This window comes from Phyllostomus discolor, chromosome X, assembly GCF_004126475.2.
Source record: "Phyllostomus discolor isolate MPI-MPIP mPhyDis1 chromosome X, mPhyDis1.pri.v3, whole genome shotgun sequence".
Taxonomy (NCBI): domain Eukaryota; kingdom Metazoa; phylum Chordata; class Mammalia; order Chiroptera; family Phyllostomidae; genus Phyllostomus; species Phyllostomus discolor.
In genome coordinates this window covers 9004874-9031222 of record NC_050198.1, presented here as the reverse complement: position 1 = coordinate 9031222, position 26349 = coordinate 9004874, and the positions used below count along the sequence as shown (strand labels likewise).

Below are 26349 nucleotides of genomic sequence, written 5' to 3'. Positions count from 1 at the left end.
AGTAAGAAATTCCTAGTTGTAACAAGTGGCATTAAAATCACATCTACCACCAATAACGATTTAAGTGAGTGAAAATAAACCTGGTGACAAATAAAGCGTCCCTCTAACCAAAATGGTGTTTTCTCAGCATTCAATTCAAATTTTAATAGGCATATTCCTTAGTTTCAGAAAAATGTCTAAATATGTAAGTCTAACAATGCAGAAGGATAGCTTCTATCTGGGCAAAATTTACTTTCAACATTTGAAACATAGTATAAGAAAAGAAGTTCCCATTGTACCATAAAGAATTTTCAACTTTCCAAAAAAAGGTAAAAATAAAGGTAATTTTTTTATCTTGCCATTTTAATTCTTCCTCTTATATTGGTAAAATCTGTATGGGAAGATAATTAACTATCATCACATATGGATAAAAGTTTATGGATAAAATACAAAGGTTTTTAAAGACTTTATCTGTTACTGGAGTAAGCATGGAGCTTCAGTATAACTTGATCCACTATGGTGCGCAATCAAGTTTGACATGGATCTCATTTTGTGTTCTATACAAAGGGGTTTATTTCCAGGAAGGACCTTGTGAGAACATTTAGTTTTCAGATCTAAATTGTCCTACTGACTTAAAGATCTCCTTCCATATTCAGTGAGGCTCCAACAAGTAAGATGCATTTGTATATATGCTGTTACTCTTCTCAAAGAAGTCTATGAGGTATTTCTGGGGGCATTGGCATGCATCTTTTGAAATAATCAAATCCTAAATAAAATGATCCTATGCATCTCTTCAAATGCTCATTTATAATGTTATGCCAATTAATGGTAACTTACTACTGACAAAAGGACTAAGAAATCTACTAGGTAAAATGTATACATACATTTTCACATTGTCAGTTTGAACTATATAATATATAAATACTTTCAAATTGTATCTCATAATATGATATGGCACAAATCTTCCTTTGAATCATGAATGATGCCTTAGTAATAACATCCTACTCATCCAGATTAAACATCATTGGAAGATTGTGATTATTGTAGGATAAAATTTTCAGCTTTTATAATGTATTTTCCTTGTGTCCCCAGTTCTACATCTCTAAGGTAATGAAGCACATCTGGAAGATATCAATGTATCTCTGAAAGCCATAAGGTCTTAAGGACTATAGCAAAAGAACTTCCATACTAGAGAAACTACACTTGACATTGAAGTTTTACTTGAAACAGTTTACATTTTAAGAACTTTGGCAAGTATATCTTAATTTAGTTGCCCCTCTGTCTGGTGAATGACCCAGCATTCACAGAGCTATAGAAAGTCATGATGAAACCAATGACACAAAGACAGCTCCAACGTTAAAGATTAAGAGTGTATTACATTTTATGTAGTTATTTCTAAAATTCATTTACGTAGTTATTTCTAACGCAAAGATCACAAAGAGCTTGCTTTGCCTTCCAGGGGGAAAATACCCATTGAAATATGAATGATTACATCATGTATAACACCTGGCCATTTATTCTACTTACTCTTAGGAATAAACACAGACTCAAATGCATCACAATACCTCATTATTCTAGCACAAAACATTCACACAAGTCCTTACTCAGTTCAAACACATTTTTATTGTAATTCCCAACAAAAGTACCAGGATATTGTTTTATGTTAGCAACTGTCTTCTTAATCATCTAAACAAATGCTTCAGAGAAAATGTATTCTGGATTTTGGGAGGTAAGATGTTGCATACAATCTTGTAAGTGTCTTGACCATATAAGGAGCGTTAGATTTAATTTGGAAAATTATTGGGAATGCTTTTTCCTGGGTAAGTTTTTAAGTAGCAAATCAACTGAAAAGAACCTAAGAGAAACATACATATTCAAAATCCTCTACTCATTTTTATAGCCTTTTCTAGGATACAAATTTATATAAACAAAAGAACCCTCCTTTATAAGCATGTAGTCTTCCCTTTTCTATCAGACTACCATGAAAACAACATGTTTTTTTTCTAACCACAGATTTGATCAGGAAACTGTATCTGGATACGTTAAAAATACAGACATGTGTGTGTAAAAAATGCATATAGTTACACAATATACAACTAATAGAGACTTCAGAGACACATGACAAAATGGCTTTTTCCACTGAATTATCATATTTTGCACACTGTACTGAGACTACCACTAGTGTGTCTGTCCTTGTGCTCTCCAGTCTTACTGGCATAGTTAATACTGCAACATTAAAACTAGACTTCCAGTTATTTCAAATTACAGTCGAGCTCAACTTTTAGGATAGTCAAGAAAGAGTGGGAAACTAAAGATAAACCAAGTAAAAATAACTTTTGTGGCCTGTGTCAACATTTTGCAAGCATTTGGCTGAAAACACAAGTGTGACTGAGATCCTTTAATTAATTTCCTTAAACAATGGTGAACAAAAATTTGGTATGACAACTGTTTGCAGCTATTTATTAATTTGAGCATGTAAAACACATCATTATTTTTGCCTCTGAGTCAGCACAATTACATATTTAGTTTACATTTATTTTTTTCTAGTGTTCTAATATTAGTTATCAACCTCTTCAAAACATGCTTTTAAAACAAAACTTTCAGAAACATAAACTTTGTTAACCAATGGTTTTTCCAGTCACCCCAACCATAACTTTGATATTAAAATAAATTTTATTACTGCTTATACTTTTTGATTTTTACAGAATAACTTCAACCATTAATGTCTATATTTGAAATACAACAAAATCAATTAGTGTTCTTCAGTTATTATACCAGTTGATAGAACAAATCAACCACTGTAATTATTTGCTTTCTAATTTCATTTTCTGCTCAAAGTTAAATGTCCTGTAAAAATGCTAAGCAATAAAATTTTAAATGAAAACACAAAACCACACAAAAAACTATCACAAGATATAAGATTTATGGACTAGGATACAGTTTAAGAACATTAGTCTAATGATACAGTTTGATGTTATTTTATATAAAATATATTTAATGAAACCTATATTAGTAAGTTGAATTCCAGCATTAATTTTTGTGGTCATTTCTGAGATGTATTCTCACCAAAAACGTTGAGATCTTAATGTTTTAAAACATTGTTGATTCCCAGTGATGATTTCAATCACCATTATTGTCAGTGTCCAGCTATACATGTCTTTTAAGAAGGAAATGACACGACCCATGGATATTTGTGACCTACATACACTAATTTAAAACCACAAACATCAAAAAATATACCTTGAGTTTTCTCCATAGTTGCCTGAAATATTTTCATTGAATTAGAACTTGCTTTGGTAAGCAATCACCCTCCTTACCAAAATCCAGGACCTTAGTAGAGGGTGCTACTAAGGACATGGTTTTAAAAACACCTTTCAAAAAACGGGAATTCCCGGTTTACTTTCTTAGAGTAAAAGATTCTATCTTAGGTAAAACATTGCTACTATTTGTAAATGGATGCGGATGACAATAGAATTCAATTCCAGATTAAGTATGCTTGTAGTATTTGACTCAGGTATTTTGCAGTTCTATTGTAAAATATTTGAGAAATCAAGAATTTAACAAAAGAACTGCCAAATTTCATGAAATGTACTAATGAAATTGCTCTGTGAGCATGAAGCTGAATTGTATGCTTTTGTTTATTTGGGTATAATTCCATGAATGATTTTCCAAAGAAATTCCAAATCAAAATTCATCATTATAGTTGATTAATAAGAGAACTATCTTCTAAATATATTTTTAGAAATAAAGATTCTTTCATTAAAACATGTGATATTCCTTTATCTTCTACCTTAGGGTAGAAAAGGTTATGTTTTATCTATGTAGGTACAAATTATTTCCTTCTTAGTTTAAAAAATAATTAATCCTTAGGTTAGAATACAGTTGTTTATTTTAAGATGCATGTACTAGTGTCTACCTCTATGCTACAAGGCTTTGCCATATTTTATCTGAAAATGCTAGTAGGTAAATATAACCTGGTATAGTATAAAAAATGAAATGAATATATTGAGTGAGATAAATGCCACAAATTATTTATTTTTGTAACCTCTACTTCAAATAATTCTTACTAGACTACTGGTATACCCTATGAAAAAAGAAATGACCTAACATCTAATTCTTCAGGTTTGAACACTGAATATTTATATTTAGATGAGTTAATGGGCATTTAGCTCTAACATATTTGTACACATACCAGAAGCAAGAATACAATGATACTTGTGTCTGCACAGAGGATTAAGCACTTTTTCCTCATCTGAAGTCATTTCTTAGCTACTAGGAAAACTGTGTGGCCTTAGGCAAACTTGCAAAAGAATCCAAGACCACCTGCAAGACTTTCATCCCACTATTTCTTTGAATTTTCCCCCTCTGGAGACAGTCTACATTTGGTCTCCAGATCTTGGCACCCTCAGGTTTTATCCATCTTTGGTTGTATCAAAATCTACATTCTATAAAAATTCTGGCCAGATAGTTTCCATTACATTTCCAGTGTCCTTATGTTTTGGCACAGGCTAAGGCCTAAGATCAAGAAAGAACCCCAATGACACAATTTCAGGTCTTCAAAATAGATTCCACAGAGATCTGGTGGTGCTGGTATATGTTAGAGGACTTAACCATTGCCCTTACTCCTAAGATCTTGTTTTAACACCACTAGGAAATATTTAGCTGTAATGTCACCTCAAAAAATTCAATAAAATAAAAAAATGAATACTCTTCCTTTTCCTCTGTAAAAAACAAAGCTCTGAAGTAATTTTCAAAGAAGTTGAAAGCAGCTATCTCCCATGACCCCCAAAGGTATTGTTTATCTATAAGGGGTTGAGCTTAGACAATACATATCAAGTGAACTAAATTTAGTTGAAATAACAATTTTTAAGAAATATCAATACATATAAGCACTTATATAAATGCTGACTTTTTGCTATCCGATTTAAACATTCTTAAAAAGTAAACCTTCAAATATACTCAGAATAACTGAAGAGGAAATGAGTAATTATAATTAATGATCTGATGAGGCACATTTCTTGGCATTTGGGAATGGACCTAGAAACAGTGCCTTGGAAGTCTATTATAATTTTATTATAAGTAAGAAATGATGTGAGGTCATTTTAAAAATTAAAGTCTTCATTCCCCAGCTTTGAATACACATACCAAACATATGTGTAGCAGAAAAGAAATGTTGGTCTTTCAATAATTTTAGCATTTTATATAAAAGTCATTCTTAGCTGGGTACTGCCATTATCCTAATTCTCCAGTGTGAGCTTGTGCAAAAGAATCTAAAAGGGGACCATATTAACAATTTATTTTCTAGAGATACTCCCTCAGCGTTCATGGATCAACAAGAAGCTAGTGTCTTCGTGGTGTTCAATGTGAAATAGAAGAGACTAGAGAGAAAAATTTAAATTTAACTATACATATATTGACAAGAAAACCTAAAAGCTGAAAGTATGGGCCTCTTCTTCAGGATTCCAAACTCTCAAATTTTGAAGAAGGATCTTTAGTGAAGACATACCAATAGAAAACTATAGATTGGAACAGCAAAGCAACTTATAATACAGCAAGAAAATAAAATGATGTGATGGTAAAAGTTGGATCTATTAATCTATGGGTTAATGAGCCAAACATTGAACTCTGAACTTTAATGACCATCAAAAATATTTAATAATAAACATACTGCAAGTCAGATTACTTGGACATATTAATATAGTTTTACATATATTCTTTTGAAAATTAGAAAGTTTCACATTAAAAATGTAAAGACCTTAATGTTAGAACATTTTATATGTTTTTATGTTATTTATGTATAATGCAAATCTGAAGCCAATAAGTTTTAACTAATTAGAAATCATTATAATTGACAAGACATTTATGTGTAATGGAGAATTTAGGATTTTAGGAAAGAAAATCTAAGAATGGTATAAGGTACTAATATAGAACTTAACAACTTACACAGCAGTGATAACAATGGTATTTTTACATATTACTTTTCTTTTTAATCTGAATGGGCAGTGTTCTATTTCAATTGGCAATTTAAATTTTTAAAAATTAGACTTCTAAGAAAGCTAACAGTCTCCTATTTTAAAAATTCAGTTTTTATGAAGGACACATTTTTTTCCACAATGTATTTAAAGATTATATCCTGACTGAAATGGAAGAAAATGTACCGCTTCCTTGTCTTTCATCAACCAGAATTATATATTTATAACTTCCTAAATAACTCAGCTTCTTAATGAATATAATTTACCAACCCCAGAGTAATATTTGGAGTGATGTTTCATGGTGGAAAAAGATGCAGAAATTCTAATGCAACAATTTCTACATTTTTTCCACCCTGGAGAATGGAAAAAAGAAAAATGATCAGTCAGGAGTAATGTAGTTGGTCCATTTTAATTACTGTCTGAAACTTCTTTTACTCACTGTTCATAAATAACTACTATTATGTTATGACCTGATTTAAAAGAATTCTATAAACTATCATCTAGTTTCTCTAAGACGTGTATGTGAGTATAACTTTTAAATAGAAGATTATATAAAAATGAAACCTCTCATTTTTATTTCTGTTCACATTTTGGTTTGAAATAACTTGTGGTTTGTTTGGAATGATGCTTTTAAATGTTTACAAATTAAGGCCAAGTTCTTTATTATTTGGGCTTTAGTTATAGTAACTTTCATATGTCATCACAATTAAGCCTATTAGGATAAGCTGTGAAGAAATCATTTCACAAACAAATTTTCAAAAGCATACAAGATTAATCCATATGCTGCTGAGATGAGGCACAATAAAGAAGCATTACTGAGATAATCTATGGCTAAAATGATGGTGTATGACTTATGATTAAGCTTCATTACCTGCAGAGCAAGGGGCTTCCATCTCATATTTTTCAGTAAAGCTGGTGCTGAGGTAAGCATGCTCTGAGGTCGCTTTTTCAAAGTTAAGATAACACCACTCGGGTCCTCTCGTAGTGCATTCACCAAATTTTTCAACTGCCACCCCACCTGGTAACCAGCAAAATCATTACAATAAAATTGAGGTACAGTATTCAAAGATTTAATGTTTTCCCCCTTTAATAAGATAAGTTAAAAATGAAAATCACATAATTGGTGTACCATCCTACCAATTGTCAGGAGATATATACTTAAGAAAAAAAATTTATCTTTGAATTGATTAACCATTTTATTTCATTAGAGTCCATATCATTACGAGATCAGCTAATGGATATTTACCACATCAGAGACTAAAACGGTATCCTACCAATGGAACAATTTAGAATTTAAAGAAATTATGTCATCATTAATGCTGTGCAAGGTCTAGATCCAAGCTCTGTCCACAAGTACAATTTCAAAATCCACATGCCTGAAAACAAAGGATTTGGCAATGTCCTGAGCTTACAAACTACACATGCTTTCTCATCACCATCTTTTAGAGATATGTAGTACAAGTGTCCATAAATTAGAGTGACATTACACTACCAATAGCTGGTACTGACACACCAAGGCAACACTCTGATGCATGGAAGATATCATCAATAAAATAAACCTTTTACCATGCTATAAGATAGGATAAAAATGATAAGGTAATACTACTCCAATGCAGCAGCTATTGAAAATGTGTTCCAAACCACTCTATAAACTTAAAATATAGTGTGTGGTATTTAATGAAGCCATTCCACCTGAATATCACCTCAACATATACTGTATAATTAAACTGAAGTTCTTGATAAATGTCCTAAAACCTGGCTCAACTGTTATCCATGAAATTATTTCACTCATCTTTTTAATATTTTGAACATAGAATAATTTTTATTAGTTTGCTTTTAGGATGGACTAATTATGCAGTTATCAGGTAACTGAAATTCTAGAACTATTCTTTGAAGAAATACATTCAAAATACCTATAATTTTAAGGATGAAAAATATATTTAACATTTAAAAGAAAGAAACTTTTAGCACAACTCTAATGTACTAGATTTTATCCAGGATGTGCTATATAAATGCACCAGGCCAAAATTTATCCTAGGTTACAAGGAGGATTTAGCAAATGCTCTTAACAGTAATCTAGTTTCTCACTAGGCAATCAAGTGAATAGGAATGGGTGTTTTTGTCTGTTACTCATGTTTGTGCCTGAAAGATAATGCTCAAGCTGCAAAGAGTGAGCACTTCACCAAGAGAAGCACAGATCCCCAGAGACTATGATGAAGAAGCACTCTGAACCACAGCCACTGTAGAATAATGGGAAACTTTGGTTTATATAACGAATGAGCATTCCTTTAAACTCTACTATAGCTGAATTGAATGATGGAGAAGAGAGTTAGGACAAAAAAGACGTGAGATGTTATGTTTAAACCTCAGGGTTTCTCAGATATGAATCAAAATGATCATTAAGGTACTTGCCTAATATGAATAAGAAGCTGCCAGTTTTTAAAGATAGAAAGTCACATCAATGCAGGTCAACTAAAGTAATGGAATTGGTCAAATGTCTGCCATTATATATAAGTGGGATTATTATATGCCTAAAGGTATATTACATTAATTCTGATTACCTGGATAGCTAAGTAGTGCCCCTACAGATACTTCTATAAGCCAAGAGTCAAAGTGAAGTGAATTCAAACCAAATTATTCATTTTGCTTGCCAAAAAATAAAAACGTGAAGCAGATTTTGAATTCCAGATATGAAGGGACAAAATAAACTGTTTAAAACAAAGATTTTGTGAACAACTTATTAATGATAACATTTTTATCATTTATTGAAATAGTTGCTAACTACATGAAAGCAGTCAATAAGATGACCATATTTTTCTTTCAGCACACCTATTCTTATTTTTAAAATTAATTAATTTATTTTCTAGAGAGATGGGAAACAAGGGAGAAAGAGAGGGAGAGAAACACCAATGCTACAGAGAAACATCAATTGGCTGTCTCTTGCATGTGCCCCAACGAGGGATTGAACCCACAACCTAGGCATGTGCCCTAACCAAGAATGGAACCAGTGACCTCTTGCTTTGCAGGATGACGCCCAACCAACTGAACCACACTGATCAGGGCTCAGCATTCCTATTCTTGATGAATTACACATTGATTTCTATCCACCAATTTCTTTCATTTATTCTATGATATAATCATTGTGACTAGTTATGAAAATGTTAAGGCTAGATGATGTTTTCCTGTGTAATGTTCAGTGCAATTTGTTTACCCTGTTTCTTCATACGTTTCTATGCTCTCTTTGACACACAATTCCAAAAAAACATATTTTTTTTCTATGAGAAAGTGGAATTGTTTTTTGGGTGAAAATTAATAATTTAGTTAGGTTTTAATTTTATAGCTGAATGTTATTCAATGGCAGAAAATTATATAATTTTACTACTTTTAATTAGCCTTCCAACTCTCACTGAGATAGCATTAGCAATATTTAAAACAAAGTGAGCAAATATATATCAAGATACATATGAAGTATATATCTTAGGCTCCCAGATTCTACTTCTACTACTACCATAAGGAAATGATTGCATAAAAATAGAGATATGCCACATATATGTTGCAATACAATTTAAACCAATCAAGAATTGTAAATTATGTAAATGTCCATTGTTGTGTGGAAAAATTAAGTTCCAAAATAGCAACTTTAATTAAATTCTACTTTTGTAAAAAATTATATATAGAAAACATAGGGTATTAATATAGGGTTAATGTCCAAAATATGTAAAGAACTCTCACAACTCAACACCAAACAATCCAGTTAAAAAATGGGCAAAGAACCTGAACAGAAACATCTCCCAAGAAGACATACAAATGGCCAACAGATATATGAAAAGATGCTCAACTTCACTAGCTGTTAAGAAAGTGCAAATCAAAACTACAATATGATACCACCTTATACCTGTTAGAAAGGCCATTATCAACAAGACAAGCAATAACAAGTGCTGGAGAGGTTGTGAAGAAAAAGGAGCCCTCATCCACTGCTGATAGGAATGTAAGTTTATACCACCACTGTGGAAATCAGTATGAAGGCTCTTCAAAAAATTAACAATAGCATTACCATATGACCCAGAAATCCCTCTCCTGGGTATCTACTTGAAAAACTTGGAAACATATATTCCCAAAGATACATGCACCCCTATGTTCATTGCAGTACTATTCATGGTGGCCAAGAGAGGTGGCCATGGTGACCTTTGAGAGAGGATTAGATAAAGAAGATGTAGTACTTACATATAATGGAATACTACTCAATCACAAGAAAAGAAGAAATACTGTCATTTGCAACAACATGGATGGACTTGAAAATATTATGCTAAGTCAAATAAGTCAGTCAGAAAAAGCCATGAACCATATGATTTCATTCATATGTGGGATATAAAACTGAAACTTATGGACACATACAGCAGGGTGATGGTTATCAGAGGAGAGGGAGCTGGGGATAGGGGGTAGAGGGGGGCTAATATATGTTGATGGAAGATGGTTTGTCTTTGGGTGGTGGGCACACAGTGCAATATACAGATCTTGTATCATAGAAATCTACACTTGAGCCCATATGATCTTACTAACCAATGTTACACCGATAAAGTTAATAAAAATAAAATAAAAACAATTGTTTTATAAACCTGACTGTATTATTTTAGCTTCAATGAAGGTGATACAAATTCTCAAAAATAAAAAAGAAAACATAGAAAGATATAGAACACCATTAACAGTGGTTACATTAAAGGGGAGTAAAGAACACAATATGTATTTTCTTTTTTAGAATTTTATTCTTGAACATTTGGCAGTAAACATGAATTATTTTTATAAATAACAAAATCAATGATATAAGTGTACTTATTCCTAAGCAGTGATATTCCAATTAGAAAATCCTGAATTTTATGAATTACCTACTTGGGACTGTATGCTACTGATTGAAAATTTCCATAAAATGTCAGAACCAGAAAGATGTTAGTTAAAACAGTAAATGGTAGTGATGGGGAAATCATATCTACTCTGTGCATTCTATTTCTTGACGATTAGTAAAATAAAAACAAATTTATTATTCAGTTGTGCTCAGTAACTCAAGAGGTATACTAGCTATTGATTATTCATTCAATGAATGATGTCAGTAGATATCTAAGTGTTAAGTCAGGTTCACATAAAAATTATTGAATAAGAATAAAACTGATTGAGTAATTCAGACTTTGTGTAACAGTTTTTATTGTTCTCCAGTTACAGCTGTCCCAATTGTTCCCCCATTGGCCTCCCCTGCTCTGCCCACCCGCCTCCAACTCCTCAGTCAATCCCAGTACTTGTAATAAGCATAAACAGCAACCAGACCTCATGCCTCTTATTCAAATAGTTGTTTTTTCCTTAGACCTTTCTCAAACTTCCTAATTTGGATCATTTCTTCATTAGTTACTGTCTTCTCTACTACATATAATTCTTAACAATTGTCCCCATTTATTGGATTGTATCATGTTCTATTCAGTGGCAAATATGATATAGTCCCAGAGTTCCAGGAAAAATGATTCCCAGCTCTAGTTCTGTGATATCCTAACATATCTTCAGCCATATAATGAAGTGTAGAGAATTCTTGAAATTAACTTATTTTTCTTTAAATGTTATTGAGATACTTATGGTTGACAGATTATAGCTGGGCTTGAGTAGATGGTATGATAAAGTGAGGGAAATAGGTGTTATAACTTTAAGATACTTGGGACCCTCCATTTAGGAGCTAAATGTAATGGTATACACACATCAAAAATAAGCACAGTATATCAATGCATGTTAATAATTCTTCAAGAATAGCTTTCAATTTTCTCATTATAGTTTCTGGCTATAGTTTTTAAATATTAGGCATGATAGATTTGAACTAGAAACCATGGGAAAGTATTCTGTAATAGTAATATGAAAAATGATTTTAAAGTATTCTTTATATTGGCTACAATGAAAATCTTTCTGTATTAGGAAATAGAGGGAGCTTTGAAAGAAGGAAGAAAGGATTCTAGTGGACATTAATATAGGAGTATAATCCACTAATATTGGAATTAATTAAATAAGTAAAAAATCTTAAGAGCTAATGGTTATGGATGTATATGAAAAAATTAATAACCAAAGATTACAAAAAGGAATTGGTAAATTTATGAAATAGTGATCTTGACATTAAAAAAAGTTTCAGTATTATTGCACAGGCTAAATGATTAGGTTTCCAAAGTCATAATACATTCTAACTCTAATGCACAGAATGGGTAGGAAAATGCAAGCACATGATATGACAACATATTAGCTTAAGTAAAGGAATGTGGTCCTGGTACTTCTTTGATTAATGTCCTCCATCTTTTCTTTCTCACAACCAATAAAGTAGGTATTCCCTCTGGGCTAGATATTAGATCCCTTTCTAATATTTCATGTGGTCTTCTTAAAACAATCTCTTCTCTTCCCAGAGCTTCTACTAAGAACTTTCTGCATGTGACTCCCAAATCTTCGTAACCAACCCTGCTTCCTATAAAGAACTCTAGTGACATATTCCAAACAGTTCAATTCATTCACACTAATAGCTACTGAATAATAAAGTCCCAATAATTCACTATACTAGATCTTGATATCTATATTACATTCCTTTTATTTATATGTACCTTCATTCTTACCATAGCCCTATGAGGTAAACTATTAAACCCAATTTACATGTGAAGAAACTGAAGCAAAAAGAGATTAAGTTTTCTTGGTCAAGATTACAAATATAGTAAATGGAAAAGCCAGAATTCACATTCAAGTCTGTCTGATTCTAAAGCACAAAGCACTATGAGAACAAGCATCCTGCCCTAAATATCCCACTGGTAGTTCAAATGAACGTAACACTTTAAAGTCAAACTCTATCCCTACTCTCATTAAACAGCAGCAACAACAAAAAGTTCCCCATTACCTTTTCAAGTTTGGAGTTTGGACTCACCTATGACTGCCCCGTGAATAGATCCTAGCCACTAATGCCTCTTCTCACTGCCTTAGTTTTGGTTTGGGTACCTGATTGCTAGACTTAGAACAGGGTCCTAACTGGTCTTTCCACTTCCACTCTTGAAGTTCCAAAAGACTACCACAGTGTAAGTGTTCTTCCTTTTAAGCCAGCTAAAAAACCCAATCAATTCCTCAAAAATGTCCTTCATCAATGCAGCCATAGCTGTCTCCTATTCTTTCTTTCTTTTAAAAATTTTATTTTTTAGACAGAGGGGAAGGGAGGGAGAAAGAAAGGGACAGAAATATCAACATGTGGTTGTTGCTCATGCACCCCTCACCAGGGACTTGGCCCACAACCTGGACACATGCCTTGACTGGGAATCAAACCAGTGACCCTTTGGTTCGCAGACCAGCACTCAGTCCACTGAGCCACACCAGCCACAGCTATTATTTCTTTTTAATGTGGTTCTCAAACTTTAGCATGTGTTAGATTCACCTGGAAGACTTGTTAAAACATAGATTGCTGTTTGAATCTCCAGAATTTTTGATCTAATAGGCCTGAACTGGGACCCTATAATTCGTATGCTTTTTTCACAAGTTAGTAAGTGATTCTGATACTACTGGCTGGGAAACACATTTTGAGAACCACTGTACATGTATGATGTACATGTACATCTTGTAGGCAATGACTCAACCCTGTCTAGGATATTTTAGGTGTTTAATATACAAACATCAGGCATTATAATTTTTAAAATCAGTAAGTCTGATGCGCCTTCCATGCATTATGGATAATATGGTGCATGCAGCACAGTCTGAGCCTCATTATTGAGCAGGGGGAGAGATGAGCAGGTAGATAAACATTTACAGTAAAGTGAGAGAAGTATCTGAACAGGGTGAATACAGGGTGCAACTGGATCCCTCAACAAGGGCATCTAACTGATCCTTGAGAGTTCAGGGAAGGTTTCATAACAGTCTAAGCTGATTTTTTTAGGAGTTAGGTGAAGGGGATGTGGAGGATGAGGGAGTAAAGAAAGCCTTAAGAGAAAGTAATACTAGTTTGAGCAAACTGCAGCACTTCAGTATGAGTGGAACTGTTGGTAAGAATAAGTACAATACATGTTCTCCTCAAACACGGTACAGTTACTATCAACAATGTCTCTGCAAAAGCACTCTTCTTTCTCCTATCTATAAAATCTCACTTATCCATAAGGGCAATTTTTCTCCTATCTATAAAATCTTACTTATCCATAAGGGCTCATATTATATGCAATATCCATCATAAAGCCTCTTGCAGCTACAGCCATATTTTCCTCATGTGAATCTCACAGTATACTATTTCTCTAGTGGCATTTTTTCACACACTGTTTCTTATTAAACTTATATACTTTTCCTCACCCCCAAACTCTACTCCACCCACCATCACGAACTGGATTTTGACGGTTCCTTTTATTTTTTAGAGAATAAAAACTGAGTCTTATTTGTCTGGTTAAATCTGCAATCAATAAGCTGCCTTAAAATGGTAGACACATTATTTGTTAATAACTTGACTACTGAGATGATATGGAGACATGAGAATGTACATGTTTCATAGACAATAAAGTGCCTTGGAATGCAAAGGGAGTTTAGTTTTGTATGTAAAACCAATATTTAGTACTAAAATTTTCTCTAAATGTAATATAATTGATACTAAATTGATGCTAAAGTTATAACAGACATTCTTTACTCCAAATGACCAAATAAACTTTCCTATAAGTGAATATTTTTAAAAACAGTGTATATATCTTGAATACTTCAGGCCTAAATTCACAGTGATGTGATTATGACAAGGAATATAAACGTGGATAGCTTCTGTTTGTCAAAGAAAACTTCTGCTTTATCTCATATATTATGTAAACGCTGTTAAAATTTTTCCCCAGAAAAAGATTTTGTAGTGCTTCTAAATAGTCCAAATTTCTCTTTCTAAATATTTAATAGAATATTTCATTCACATTGCATTCATGAGCTGGAATAAACCTTTTAAAAATCACCATATGCATCTTATACACAATATGTCTTATTAGCTATAGATAGTATGTTTGCCATGGATGTTGAACTACTAATGATATCTTCCTATCATCCAAGGTAGCAAAAGTCAGTGTCTCTAAGCAGTTACTAGTTTATCACTTATTAGTTTACATGTAATCTCCACTTGTACATTGAAATTTATTTTATATACAATACAACTGGAATAAAATTTCTCAGTAAAGTCTTTAAGATTATCCCAAGTGTTAAAAGCCAAAGAGGTTCTGTTTCCTTGTGGGTGGGGCTTGTAACTTTTTGATCAGGCTGAAGCAGACACCAGAGGTTCCCAGGTAAAGGGTAATATAAGTGGGCAGGTCCTTGGACAATGGGTTGCCTGGATTAGATGCAGAAGAGGCTTTTTGGGTTGGTGCTGAAGAGATGTGAGACTTTCTTTCCTCTTGGTACACAGAGGGAAGTTGTCTCTGACCCCTTGAGGACTTGCCCTAGCCCATCTGATTTCCAAACAACAGCTGGTGAATTGTTTGACCAACATATGAAAGGAATCTCTACTCTATGGTCCCAAGTAGACAAAGTTATAACTAAGTATAAAGGTAAGAATTTCAGCCTTTGAACCCAAACTCTTTTCACCTTTGTCACAATTGTATTTGGAAATACAAGAAAGCATCTCTATACCTAAAGGAAGGAAGATAGGACATTTCTTAAAATATTTTCAGAGTTAATATCCTTCACAAGACAAAGTATCAGTTTCGTTAACATTTACACATGCTCCTGTGTATTCACACACTCTTACTCATAGGTTGTAATTTATAAACAATACCTCTTTACAAAGGAAGTTTCAGAGACTTGAGGTGTGCCTATATGAATGTCTGATGATGAGTCACACTATACACAAATGTCCTTCTGCTCTTTTTAAAAGCACTGAAGAGACTTAATTCAATATACAACCCATCACACTGTGACTAATGATACTGTGCCAAAATTTTTGGTACTGAGATATTTATTAGTGTTATGCAAAGGCATTACTAAAAAGTTATTGAAGTATCTAATGAAGTCAACATTTATACTGATGACTGCCTCTTTCTTTAGCAAAACAAGCTATGTGGAAGGAATGTCATATGTTATAGAGATTTCAGTAGTAATGAATTTTGATACACAGTATCTTTAAAAGATCTTAGAACTACTAAATTTTGAGTGAGTACCAATCTACAGACTTCACCAGACTTAAATTAAATTTTTCCTACAAAATGCGAATGAGAATGTCTTAAAATATTACCCTATAGTTTATTTGGAGATAGCCTAATTTTGTTATTCCACAATCATTTATTTACTGAATAGAAATAAAGAATTACCCATGCTTCAAGTATAAAGAAATACAAGCTGAAAGGCACACATTTGGTTAAGTAAACATATGCAAAAAAGTGATTTTAAATTCTAGCAAAGTAATATAAATAGGTAATGCGGAGTATTCACAGATGTCTCAAATGTCTCTATGTTAAATAAAGCCTTAGTATTGACATTTTTACATGTATGATTAGGAGAGGTTATCCTAGGAAATGATCAAAGGAACATGCATTTGCAAAGAAGAAATATGGACATTAAAAGTTGTATTTTCATTATGAAAAAATTCCATAATTTCACATCTTTATTCATTGAGCCACTTTTCATTTCACAGCCTCCTTAACTTTAAAAGGCACTTATCCAGTGAAATAAGAATACATCAAAGCATTTTAAGGCATTTTTAAAATGTGGCTTAATTTTACAGTAAAACCTGGATGAGGCTGATCTATGCACAATTTGAATTTACATGTTTTAGTAATTCATATATCCATGTGAATTTCATAGATAGTCACATACATAATGTATGCTTGTATTATATTTAAAGAGAAAGAAGAGAGGACATAATTTCTCAATGCTAAAAATGGATACGGAGTCCAAAAGAGAAAGCAAACTTGAACACTACAAAAGCTAGTATTTTTTCACTTTTTGCATAATATCTTTCTGGAGTCTTTTCTCTATAACCAAGAAGTTCTGAGGGTTAAATCAGAATTTTCTGAAGGACTCATGAGGAAGTTTATGGAAGGAAGAAGATAGTAATCATAATTTTTCCTTTAAGTTTTATGAATCACCCACATAATTTTCACAAAAGGTAATACATTTCCATATCCTATAACTCACATTATCTTCTGTTACCTATTACTTATAGTAACTGCAGCCTTTGTATTACTGTCTATGCATCTGTGTCAAGCTGATTAAACAACTGTGGGTATAGTTTAACATCTTCAACACAAGCTCTCTTTCCCTTCTGCCATTTCAATAAGACACTTAGTAATGTTGCAACCTCTGAAGACAAAGGTTTATTTGGGGGGCTTCATGGTTTACATTTACATATGCTATAGAAAACTAAATAGAACTCGATTTTATTTTCCTTTCATCATCATTCATCATGCCTTTTAACTTCTCCAAAAGATAAAATTGAGTTGAGTCTGGAAGCCTCTGCTAGGGAGATGTAGGAGGAAGACAATCACATCAGAGTGAAAGGCTGCAGGAGCAAATCTTTGATCATATCACAGAACCTTATTTCCCAACACCCAAAATAAATAAGATATTTTAAAAGAACCATAATGATACTGTCTTTAACAAAAAATTTTATGAAGATAGTTACATGGGTTAAATTTTAAAAACAATTTTGGGCTTGCATATATTTGGAAATTATTACGTTTCAGCCATTACTTCCTATATTTCATTTTTGTTCTTCTTGAAAAGATATAGAAATATGTGTATTTTAAAAGAAAAAGCTTCTGATCACCAAAGCTAAGGGATGAAACAAAGCATTGGTAGCTAAAAATCTTTCAGGAACAACTATAAAGGACACATGGACAAAACCAAGGGGGGTGGGATCAGGGAAGGGAGGTGGGGATGGCTGGGGTGTGGGAGGGATGGTGGGGGGGGGACACAGACAACTGTAGTTGAACAACAATAAAAAATGAAAAATGTTGTAAAAATAAAAATCTATAATTCCTATTAATAAGAATTCTGAGAGAGAATAAAGAGACCATTTATATTTATTTTAAAAATCATGCTTAAATTTAAGAATACAAATGAAAAAATAATTAAAAATAACCAAAACCCTAGTATTCACAAAAGGAACATGCTTAAAAATTTACAGCCTTTTGCTATGAATAATCTTTATAATGTCAAGTAATGTTAAACATTTAACAAGGATATGTTTATTTGAGAATATTCACAAATATTGCAATAGGAGTCTATCAAAATGAAACCAAAGCATGTGTATATATGCATATATATAGCTAAATAACAACATTCTAAATCTATCTTAGTAAAAGTTTTAGTTTATGAACTTCCATAATGACTATAAATACTTTCACTGTAGAAGTTATATTTAAAAATCATTTTGCCAGAAATCTAATAACTTAGACACAAAAGGTAACTCCGTGTCCACTGTAAATGGGGCTGTAGTGAACTCTCTCTGCCATTTGTTCCAATTAAAGAAAAATCCCTTGGTGCCCAGTATTGAGGTTAAACAGGTAAAAGGAAATGTAAAAGTCATCAGTGGCTACATTACCTAAAATTTCAGCTACCATGCTGATCAGAATGTTGATTTAGTGGATGAAGCCTACATTAGAATCCTAGGGCTAAATAACATAAAAAGAAGTTAAATATTTAAGATTTTGCTTGAATTTCCTATTCCATGGTGCTCTAAGGCGTTTCTCTCTCATGCAATTATCTTCATCAGGCAGTTAAATATCATCTACTAATTGGATCCCTTCCCTCAGACAGAAAGTGGATGAGGCAATTAAGACTAGCCGATTTTTGCCTTTTTGGTAGGGGTACAAAAAGGGTTGCAGTTATTGCTACTGACTTGCATACTTTAATAAGCTGATGTAGGTAAGAATATCAGCCAATGGATACATATTAAACATATAAAATGATCACTTATGAGGAAACCTTTTTAAAATTCCATGTAAAATAACTAGATCATATTAAATGCATAAGGCCACTGAAAGATGTTGTCTAATAATAAATACAAATCTGAGTAACCATTTTAAAATGCAATTTCTCTTTTCCTGGGGAAGCTAGTAAGGACTACATAAACAAGAAAAAACAAATCAGGATGCAGAGATCTGAAGAGGAAATAAATTGGTTAATAGAAAGTTACCATTATTAAGTCATTATATAACTTAATCTCCTTTATATAAAAACTCAAGATAATAAATTTTAGTTTGGTAACAGAAAAATCATAAAATATTATGTTGGATAATAAATTAATTAATTGATTCCCTAGGAAATCAATTAATATCAATATATGGTACTTCAAAGCCATTTTCTATACATTTTCATAAAATCCACAATGTTCAAGTAAAATAAAAGAAATAATTATGATCATCTCATAAACTACTTACTATATAAGGTAAAATTTGAAATAAAATATTACTATGAGTAACTACAATCTATGATTCATTGTTTCCTTTTTCCCTTCTAAAAGAGACCAATTCACTTGCTCTTCTAGAGTACCAATTTCTTAGAATTCTAACAGTTATTTTTAGGGTATTATCAAAACTACTTATTAAGCAATATGGTAAACATCATGCTACTACAGTTAATTTCTGTGTATTTAATACAGCAACATCTTGTATTTACCAGAATAAGATGTAGGTGCATCAGAAATACCGCTATTTGAGTTCTCAGTTTTCAATATTTTTGGTATGAAGAATTATAAGATAAATACTTTCTCCTTTGAGAAAGGAGAACAGAAGAAAGTAGGCAAGAATGAAAAAAAACTGAAGAGAAACAGTTAAGTGAGAAGAGATAAAGATGTTAAAGGAAAAGGGAAGAAAATTAAGTTAGAAGAAAAATCTGAAAAACAAAGATGACAATTTAGTAAATTAAAAATAGAGAGAGAGAGACAGCACTTCCGGGCTTAGCCAATATCATGCTATTGATTCCATTCAAAGGGCTACTCCTCCTGTTGAAACCTAGGACTAGGGTTGTAGGGTAAGAGGGAAGGAAAAGGAGAACTGGGCTTTAATGGGTCACCACACTCTCCATCCATTCCGATTATGTTGGCTTTCCCTTTAATCAATACTTTACTGTCCTGGGGTTGAAGGAACAAGAGGGAGAGGACAGAGTCAAAAATGGGAGACTAGAATGAGAATAAAGGAGATAAATCTGAGAATTATATAAATGAAGTTAGAATAACCCTTCCAGATGACACAATAGTCCTTTAACTTGTTCCTTCCAACACCCTCCACCCCATCCCCTCTGCCATCACCAGTTTAACACTTGCTAAACAATGTTCACTATTTGGGGGTTATGAGAACCACTAGCTTATATCACTCATCTTCCATCTCTCACTAACCAATGCCCAACATCGTATTTGCTGCAGTCTATCTTCTTCTTAACTATCCCAACCTGGTTATTTTCCATTCAAGTAGCCTTTATAGCCACATCTATGAAACCATTTTTTGACATAATGTAATCACCAGGTTCCAGAAGACCTTCCAAAATAATAAGAATATTTAAAAATATTTACACAAAATAAAATGAAATTTTTCCAAATGCTGGATTGAACCATCACATATCCCACTCTTTTCAACTGATATTCCTATGAAGAAAAGATCTGTTTTTAAAGCTTTAGAACACACATCAAAAAAGAGGATTAACATGAAATTTAACAAATTTATTAGGAATGTGCCCAAATAGATAACTATAAATATTAAATAGTCTCATCAACTAAAAAGCATGTTAAAAGTGCATCATGAGGGCAGAGTTGCTGAGTCAAACTATGCCGAGGTATCTCCCAGAGAGAGGGATGTAGTGACAGATGAAGTGGAAAAAATCTTGGGAGATTCCAGCAGCCTTTGAGGAGTTGGATCTTCACTGGCAGGGAAGACATGCAATAGGACTCAGTCTGCTTTGCTTGGATGTTCATGATTTTTTCTTCTTCCTACCTGGCGGCCACAGTTTCTCAGCCACAGAAGTATGGTCATTTGAAAAGCTTAAAAGCCACTTACAATAAAAAATATAGCAACATGAAAAAGGACATAAAACTTCCAGTTTCATTTTAAATAAGAAAATATACTTTTTTTAAAAAAAGCAAACTCAGAACACACACATCTAATTGTACATCTTGAAGATATACCATACTAGCAATCTCAAAAAATAGTACTTGAATTCCTCTGTGATTCATTCAATTTTCTCAGACTCATAGGGAAAAAATTCAAGTTGCTTTTCTAGATATTTAAAAATAAGAATAGTTATCAGATTTTATTTTGTACATTGCTACCTATAACAGAAAATTTTGAAATAACAGAAAATACTAACTACTCACTGGCCTAGTAACGTTCAAAATAAAAGACTAAATATTACTCTTTTCATTATCGAGTCTAAATTGTTATAGAATATTACTAACAATATTTCACTATTTTGATCCATTACTGGATTAAAATATTAAGTTTGTATTTCAAATGTATTAAGCCATAGTTAAATGTAAATATTATATCATAACCAACCTGGTAATAAATGTAGGGAGATAAGGGGTAATTGTAGAGTACAAATAATTTATACTTGTTTCAACTAATTTATCTACCTACCAAATCTTTCATAGTAACAAAACCCAGGAAAATTCCATTTCACCACTTCTGTATACTGTGTAGCAAAACAATTAAAATCACTATAAAGACCACAATGCCCACTTACAGCAAGAAAAAGAGGGCAGAGTAAGCTGCATTTTATAAAATGCACCATTTTTGCACAAATATGCCTCTCACTTGAACACAAATATCTGGTAATTGATCATAATATTAAGGAAGACTGGTGTCATGGAATTCAACATAGTTTCCTGTCAGAGACTGCCTTTATTATTATCTAAAATCAATTTGTAGGTTCTAGTAGCAGTCTGTCAGGAAACCGGGCTCCAATGGGCCCAACTATTGTAGCAAGTAAAAGGAAGAAAAAAGGAGGTCGAAAGTTAATTTATATTGAGCCACTACTGTGTGCCTGGCATTGTGATAAGCTTTTTACATATCTTATTTATCTGAAGGAAAGGAATGAAAAAGTTTAGTGCTACTGATCCTACCCCTGTTATGTAAATTCTTACTCCCTTTCCTCTTCCCTTATCTTTGACCCACTTAATCTCTCACTGAATCCTGAGATTTACTTACATGATTGTTAGAATTCTTCCCCTTTTGCTTGATAATTTTATCATTTGAGGTTGGGGAGGGAGTAAAATGAAACTAAAGTAAGAGCATGAGCCTTAGACTCAGAGAGCTTGGTGTTGTAGGTTAAATTAAATAATCACTCTAAGTCTCAATTTCCACATATACCTTCTTTGTAGGATCACTGTAAGGAATAAATGACATAAAATAAGTAAAGTACTTAACATTATGCTTGTCACACTATAGAACTCAGCAAGTGTTGGCTATAATTATCATTATAAAAAAGTAAAATGATGCTTCAGTAGTTACCATAACTCACTTAAAGCCATAAGTCAACTTCAGAGCAAAAACTGGAAGCAAGTTTCCCCACCATTATTCTGTGTAGTTTTGAATATTTTAGAATATTCCTGTGATGCAAAGATATATTTACACATTCTCACAGTATTTAAATATCATCAACAGATATAGATTTATTAGCTCATTTGTAGCTTTTAAAGACTTTCATGTTCATTTCGTAAATATCAGAATCTTTGCTCCACAAAGAGTATCCTTTAAACAACTTATTTTTCATTAGAGACTAATTTCTATCCTCTTAGAATTGACCAACTGGAAATTGGTCCATCAATCCAACAGATGCCATGTTTGTTAAGGTCGTGTTGGAGAAATAGAAGCAACTAGAACACTAGAAGAGGGAGAAGCTGCCTATCTAATGAAGCCCCTGCTTTATCCCACTATCCAAATCCTCATCTTAGGGGATAAGAAACTTTAGTCAGGACAACCACTTTGTATAGCTTCTAGTGATGAGAACTTAATCATCATCAAAACTGTCATAGTGTGCAAAGGCTTTTTCAATTACTGACATTCTGCATTAATTTCTATTAACCTTATACTCACATATTTAATTTTTAAATTTATATTAACTTTTATTCACTTAGTGAACTCATTGAAGAAATATCATAACTTTAATTATCATGTTCAGCAGCCTCCCCAAAATATCACAAAGTTTTCAGTTTATTCAAAGCCAAAATTAAAATGACTTCTGCCTTAAGATCAGTAATCAGAGAAGGATCAGACTTTTCACACAAGTCTTCTAACCCCCAAATTTGGCCTTTGTTTTTAAAATTTCTTCTATGACTGGAACATGCAAAAGCAAATTTAGTTAAAGGTACAACAGGAAATAATTACTCATGCTAAAAAATTAGCTCTAAAATATTTATCACAACAAAACCATTTCTTCTCAAACGAGGATTATTATATTAATAATAATATTATTTTACCTTCATTTTTTAAACAATATATTCTATTCAGGCAGAGATATGAGAACAAAGTGAATCAACTGAGACAGAAAATAGTCTAAAATGAAAATCATGTGATGTTCACTTTCTAAATCTGAGATTAAGAAAAATAGCCCTTGAAAATCTAACATAGGCACAGAATGCTACTATCATTCTTAGCCTAGAAAGGGATTCATGAGGTTCATAAAGCAAGAAAATTTTGTGAACTTATTTAGTTCAGCACAATATTTTTAAGACTAACACTGTAGTCCTCTTTTGGGAAATGAACAGCTAATTCAGCTACTAAATATTATTTTTTTTAAAAAATCAACATTCAAAATAAATCAATATACCAGGTAATTTAATGAACAGAACAATCTTAAAGTAGATGAATGCTGTTAAAAAAACATATCAACTAGGTAATTCAATAATTTATAAAATAAAACTTAAAAGTTATATCAAGAAAATGATAAATTTGTATGCATCATGACTTTAATTTATATTCCAAATTATTATCCCTGTTCATGGGGTGCATAATGTTACCTTGTAGCTGTCCATATAGAAATGCATATCTAGCCTCAGTCATCACCCAAATTCCTCATGTTCTTTTAAAACTATGCCTTACATTCCATCAAATAATTAAGAAGAATAGTTATTCAATTATTTTTAAAGGTTATTCAACTATTTTCTACACAAACAGGCATTTCATTTCATTGATTTTTTCAAATTTTAGGAAATGTTTATATTACTTCCTCCCACTGACTCAGAAGGTAATTATACATACCACAGTCTGATGATTAACTTGAATCACTTCATCACCAGCATGGATTTTTTTGCACCGATCTGCAGGTGACTAAATGTAACATAAAGGAAATGATAAAGAACATAAATTTTATCAGTCATCTCCTCTCTCTGAAACACTATAATAAGTTCAACTCATTAAATTAGATCAATAATTTAATTATCATCTTCTGGGAATTAAGCTAAAAAAGATTACTAGCTTTTAATATACTGTTCGCATTCTATGTATAACTAATGATGGAAAGTAGAAATGCAAAACAATATATAGATAGATATTTATGTTATAAAAGACCAGTATGTTTCTGAGAGCATAAAGGGGGGATAATAATTAGTATTAGCCAGTGCAAACTTTATACAGGCAACCCTAGTAGGCTCTACTGGGCAAATGGTTCAAAAATGCAATTTAAAACATTATGTTTTTAAACTTTGATCCTTTCTATTTAATGTAAATAATTCACACTAACTTTAGCAAATAAATATTTTCAAGTACATGCTTATGATCAGTATTAGAACTCTGTCAACTGATGATTAAATCACTAATTTATTTCATTATTAATACCATCGATTCTGAATAACTTAGAAAACCAAGTTAAAAGTTACATTATGTAACATTCTCTATCTAAATGTCTAATTATAAGAACATCACATTTCTTATGTTTCATATAGTATAATATATTGGCAAATAAAACCACATGAAATAAAACTAAAATGCCTGCATTTCCACAAGAGGTAACAATTTCATCACTTTTTAAAAATTCTCATAAGAGACTAAAAGCAAAAGTAAACAAGCAAAAAACAACTTTGGTAAATTAATGTGACAAGTTTATGAAGTCTTTAGAAAATAAAATGAGATTTAAGATAGAAATTTTATTTTGATTTTTTTAAATGTATTTTTTTTAGATTTTATTTATTTATTTTTAGAGAGGGAAGGGAGAGAGAAAGAGAGAGGCAGAGAAAGAGAGAGGCAGAGAAAGAGAGAGAGAGAAACATCAATGTGTGGTTGCTGGGGGCCGTGGCCTGCAACCCAGGCATGTGCCCTGACTGGGAATCGAACCTGCGATGCTCTGGTTCACAGCCTGCGCTCAATCCACTGAGCTACGCCAGCCAGGGCTAAGATAGAAATTGTATAATATTATAGGTATGGGTAATGAATTTAAAATACTATTTTTTATTTTCCTTTAGTGGCTACTGATTGATTATACATATTGCAATGTGTATGAACTCTTGAATGTACAGAAAATGTGTTTTAATGAAAAATATGCTTGTGCACTCATGTGTGTTAATTTCTCTATCAAACACAACTATACATACTGTAATGTTTATTCATTAGTATCTACTGAAAGCTAATGAAGAATGATATGATGATGAATTGCAAAGTAAAATGCTACATTTGAGACCCTGGGATAGGATTTACTTTAAAAGTGATTTCTCATTCCTTTATTTTCTTATCCATTTCCAATTTCCAATTATTTCAAAAACAAAGAAATCAAAACAATATTAACTTCAATTTTAACAAATTTTAAAATCCACAAAAAATTATTTGCCATAGACTACAATTCAGGACAAGGTGATATCATAGGGAATTCCAGTTTGAAGCAGTAACACTATACTATTGAGAGAATAGTTCATCTAGGATATTAACCCAACCCTAAGAATGATGTCATAACAAGAAAAGATTGTATTTATTTTACAGCATCTTTAGGAGGTGGGTATATTTTAATAAATTAGACAAGTACTATATTACGATTCTAAAAAGTTTATAAACCATTACTTTAATAGAGATGTAACTGTAGAGTAAGTCCTTGTGCTATTTGGCTCACAATTGATGTTTTTAAAGGATAGTATGAGAGAAAAATATCTCATTGTGGTTTTAATTTGCATCTCTCTGAAGGCTAGTGATGCCCAGCATCCTTTCATATGTCTCTGGGGCCTCTGGATGTCCTCCTTGGAGAAGTGTCTGTTCAAGTCCTTCACCCATTTTTTAATTGGGTTATTTGTCTTCCTGGAGAAAATGGAGACAACTGTACTTGAATAACAATAAAAAAAATAAACTGGCCCTGGTTGGTGTAGCTCAGTGGATTGAACGCTGACTTGTGAACCAAAGGGGTTCATTTCTCAGCCAGGACACATGCCTGGGTTGCAGGCCAGGTCTCCAGTAGGGGGCACACGAGAGACAATCACACATTGATGTTTCTG

General features: G+C 32.4%; 1 protein-coding gene across 6 annotated transcripts in view; it reads right to left on the bottom strand.

Moving 5' to 3' along the window:
* Positions 1 to 26349, bottom strand: part of CNKSR2 (connector enhancer of kinase suppressor of Ras 2) — a 288141-nt gene that overhangs the window by 117090 nt on the left and 144702 nt on the right. For 3 of the 6 annotated variants that reach the window (XM_028522244.2, XM_028522248.2, XM_028522245.2), the window contains exons 8-9: positions 24137 to 24205; positions 6823 to 6969 (exon numbers count right to left, since the gene is read on the bottom strand). In XM_028522244.2, the coding sequence (XP_028378045.1) occupies positions 6823 to 6969; positions 24137 to 24205 (216 nt within the window). The remainder of the gene's footprint in view (positions 1 to 6822; positions 6970 to 24136; positions 24206 to 26349) is intronic. The other 3 variants (XM_028522246.2, XM_028522249.2, XM_028522247.2) reach the window with 1 other exon arrangement.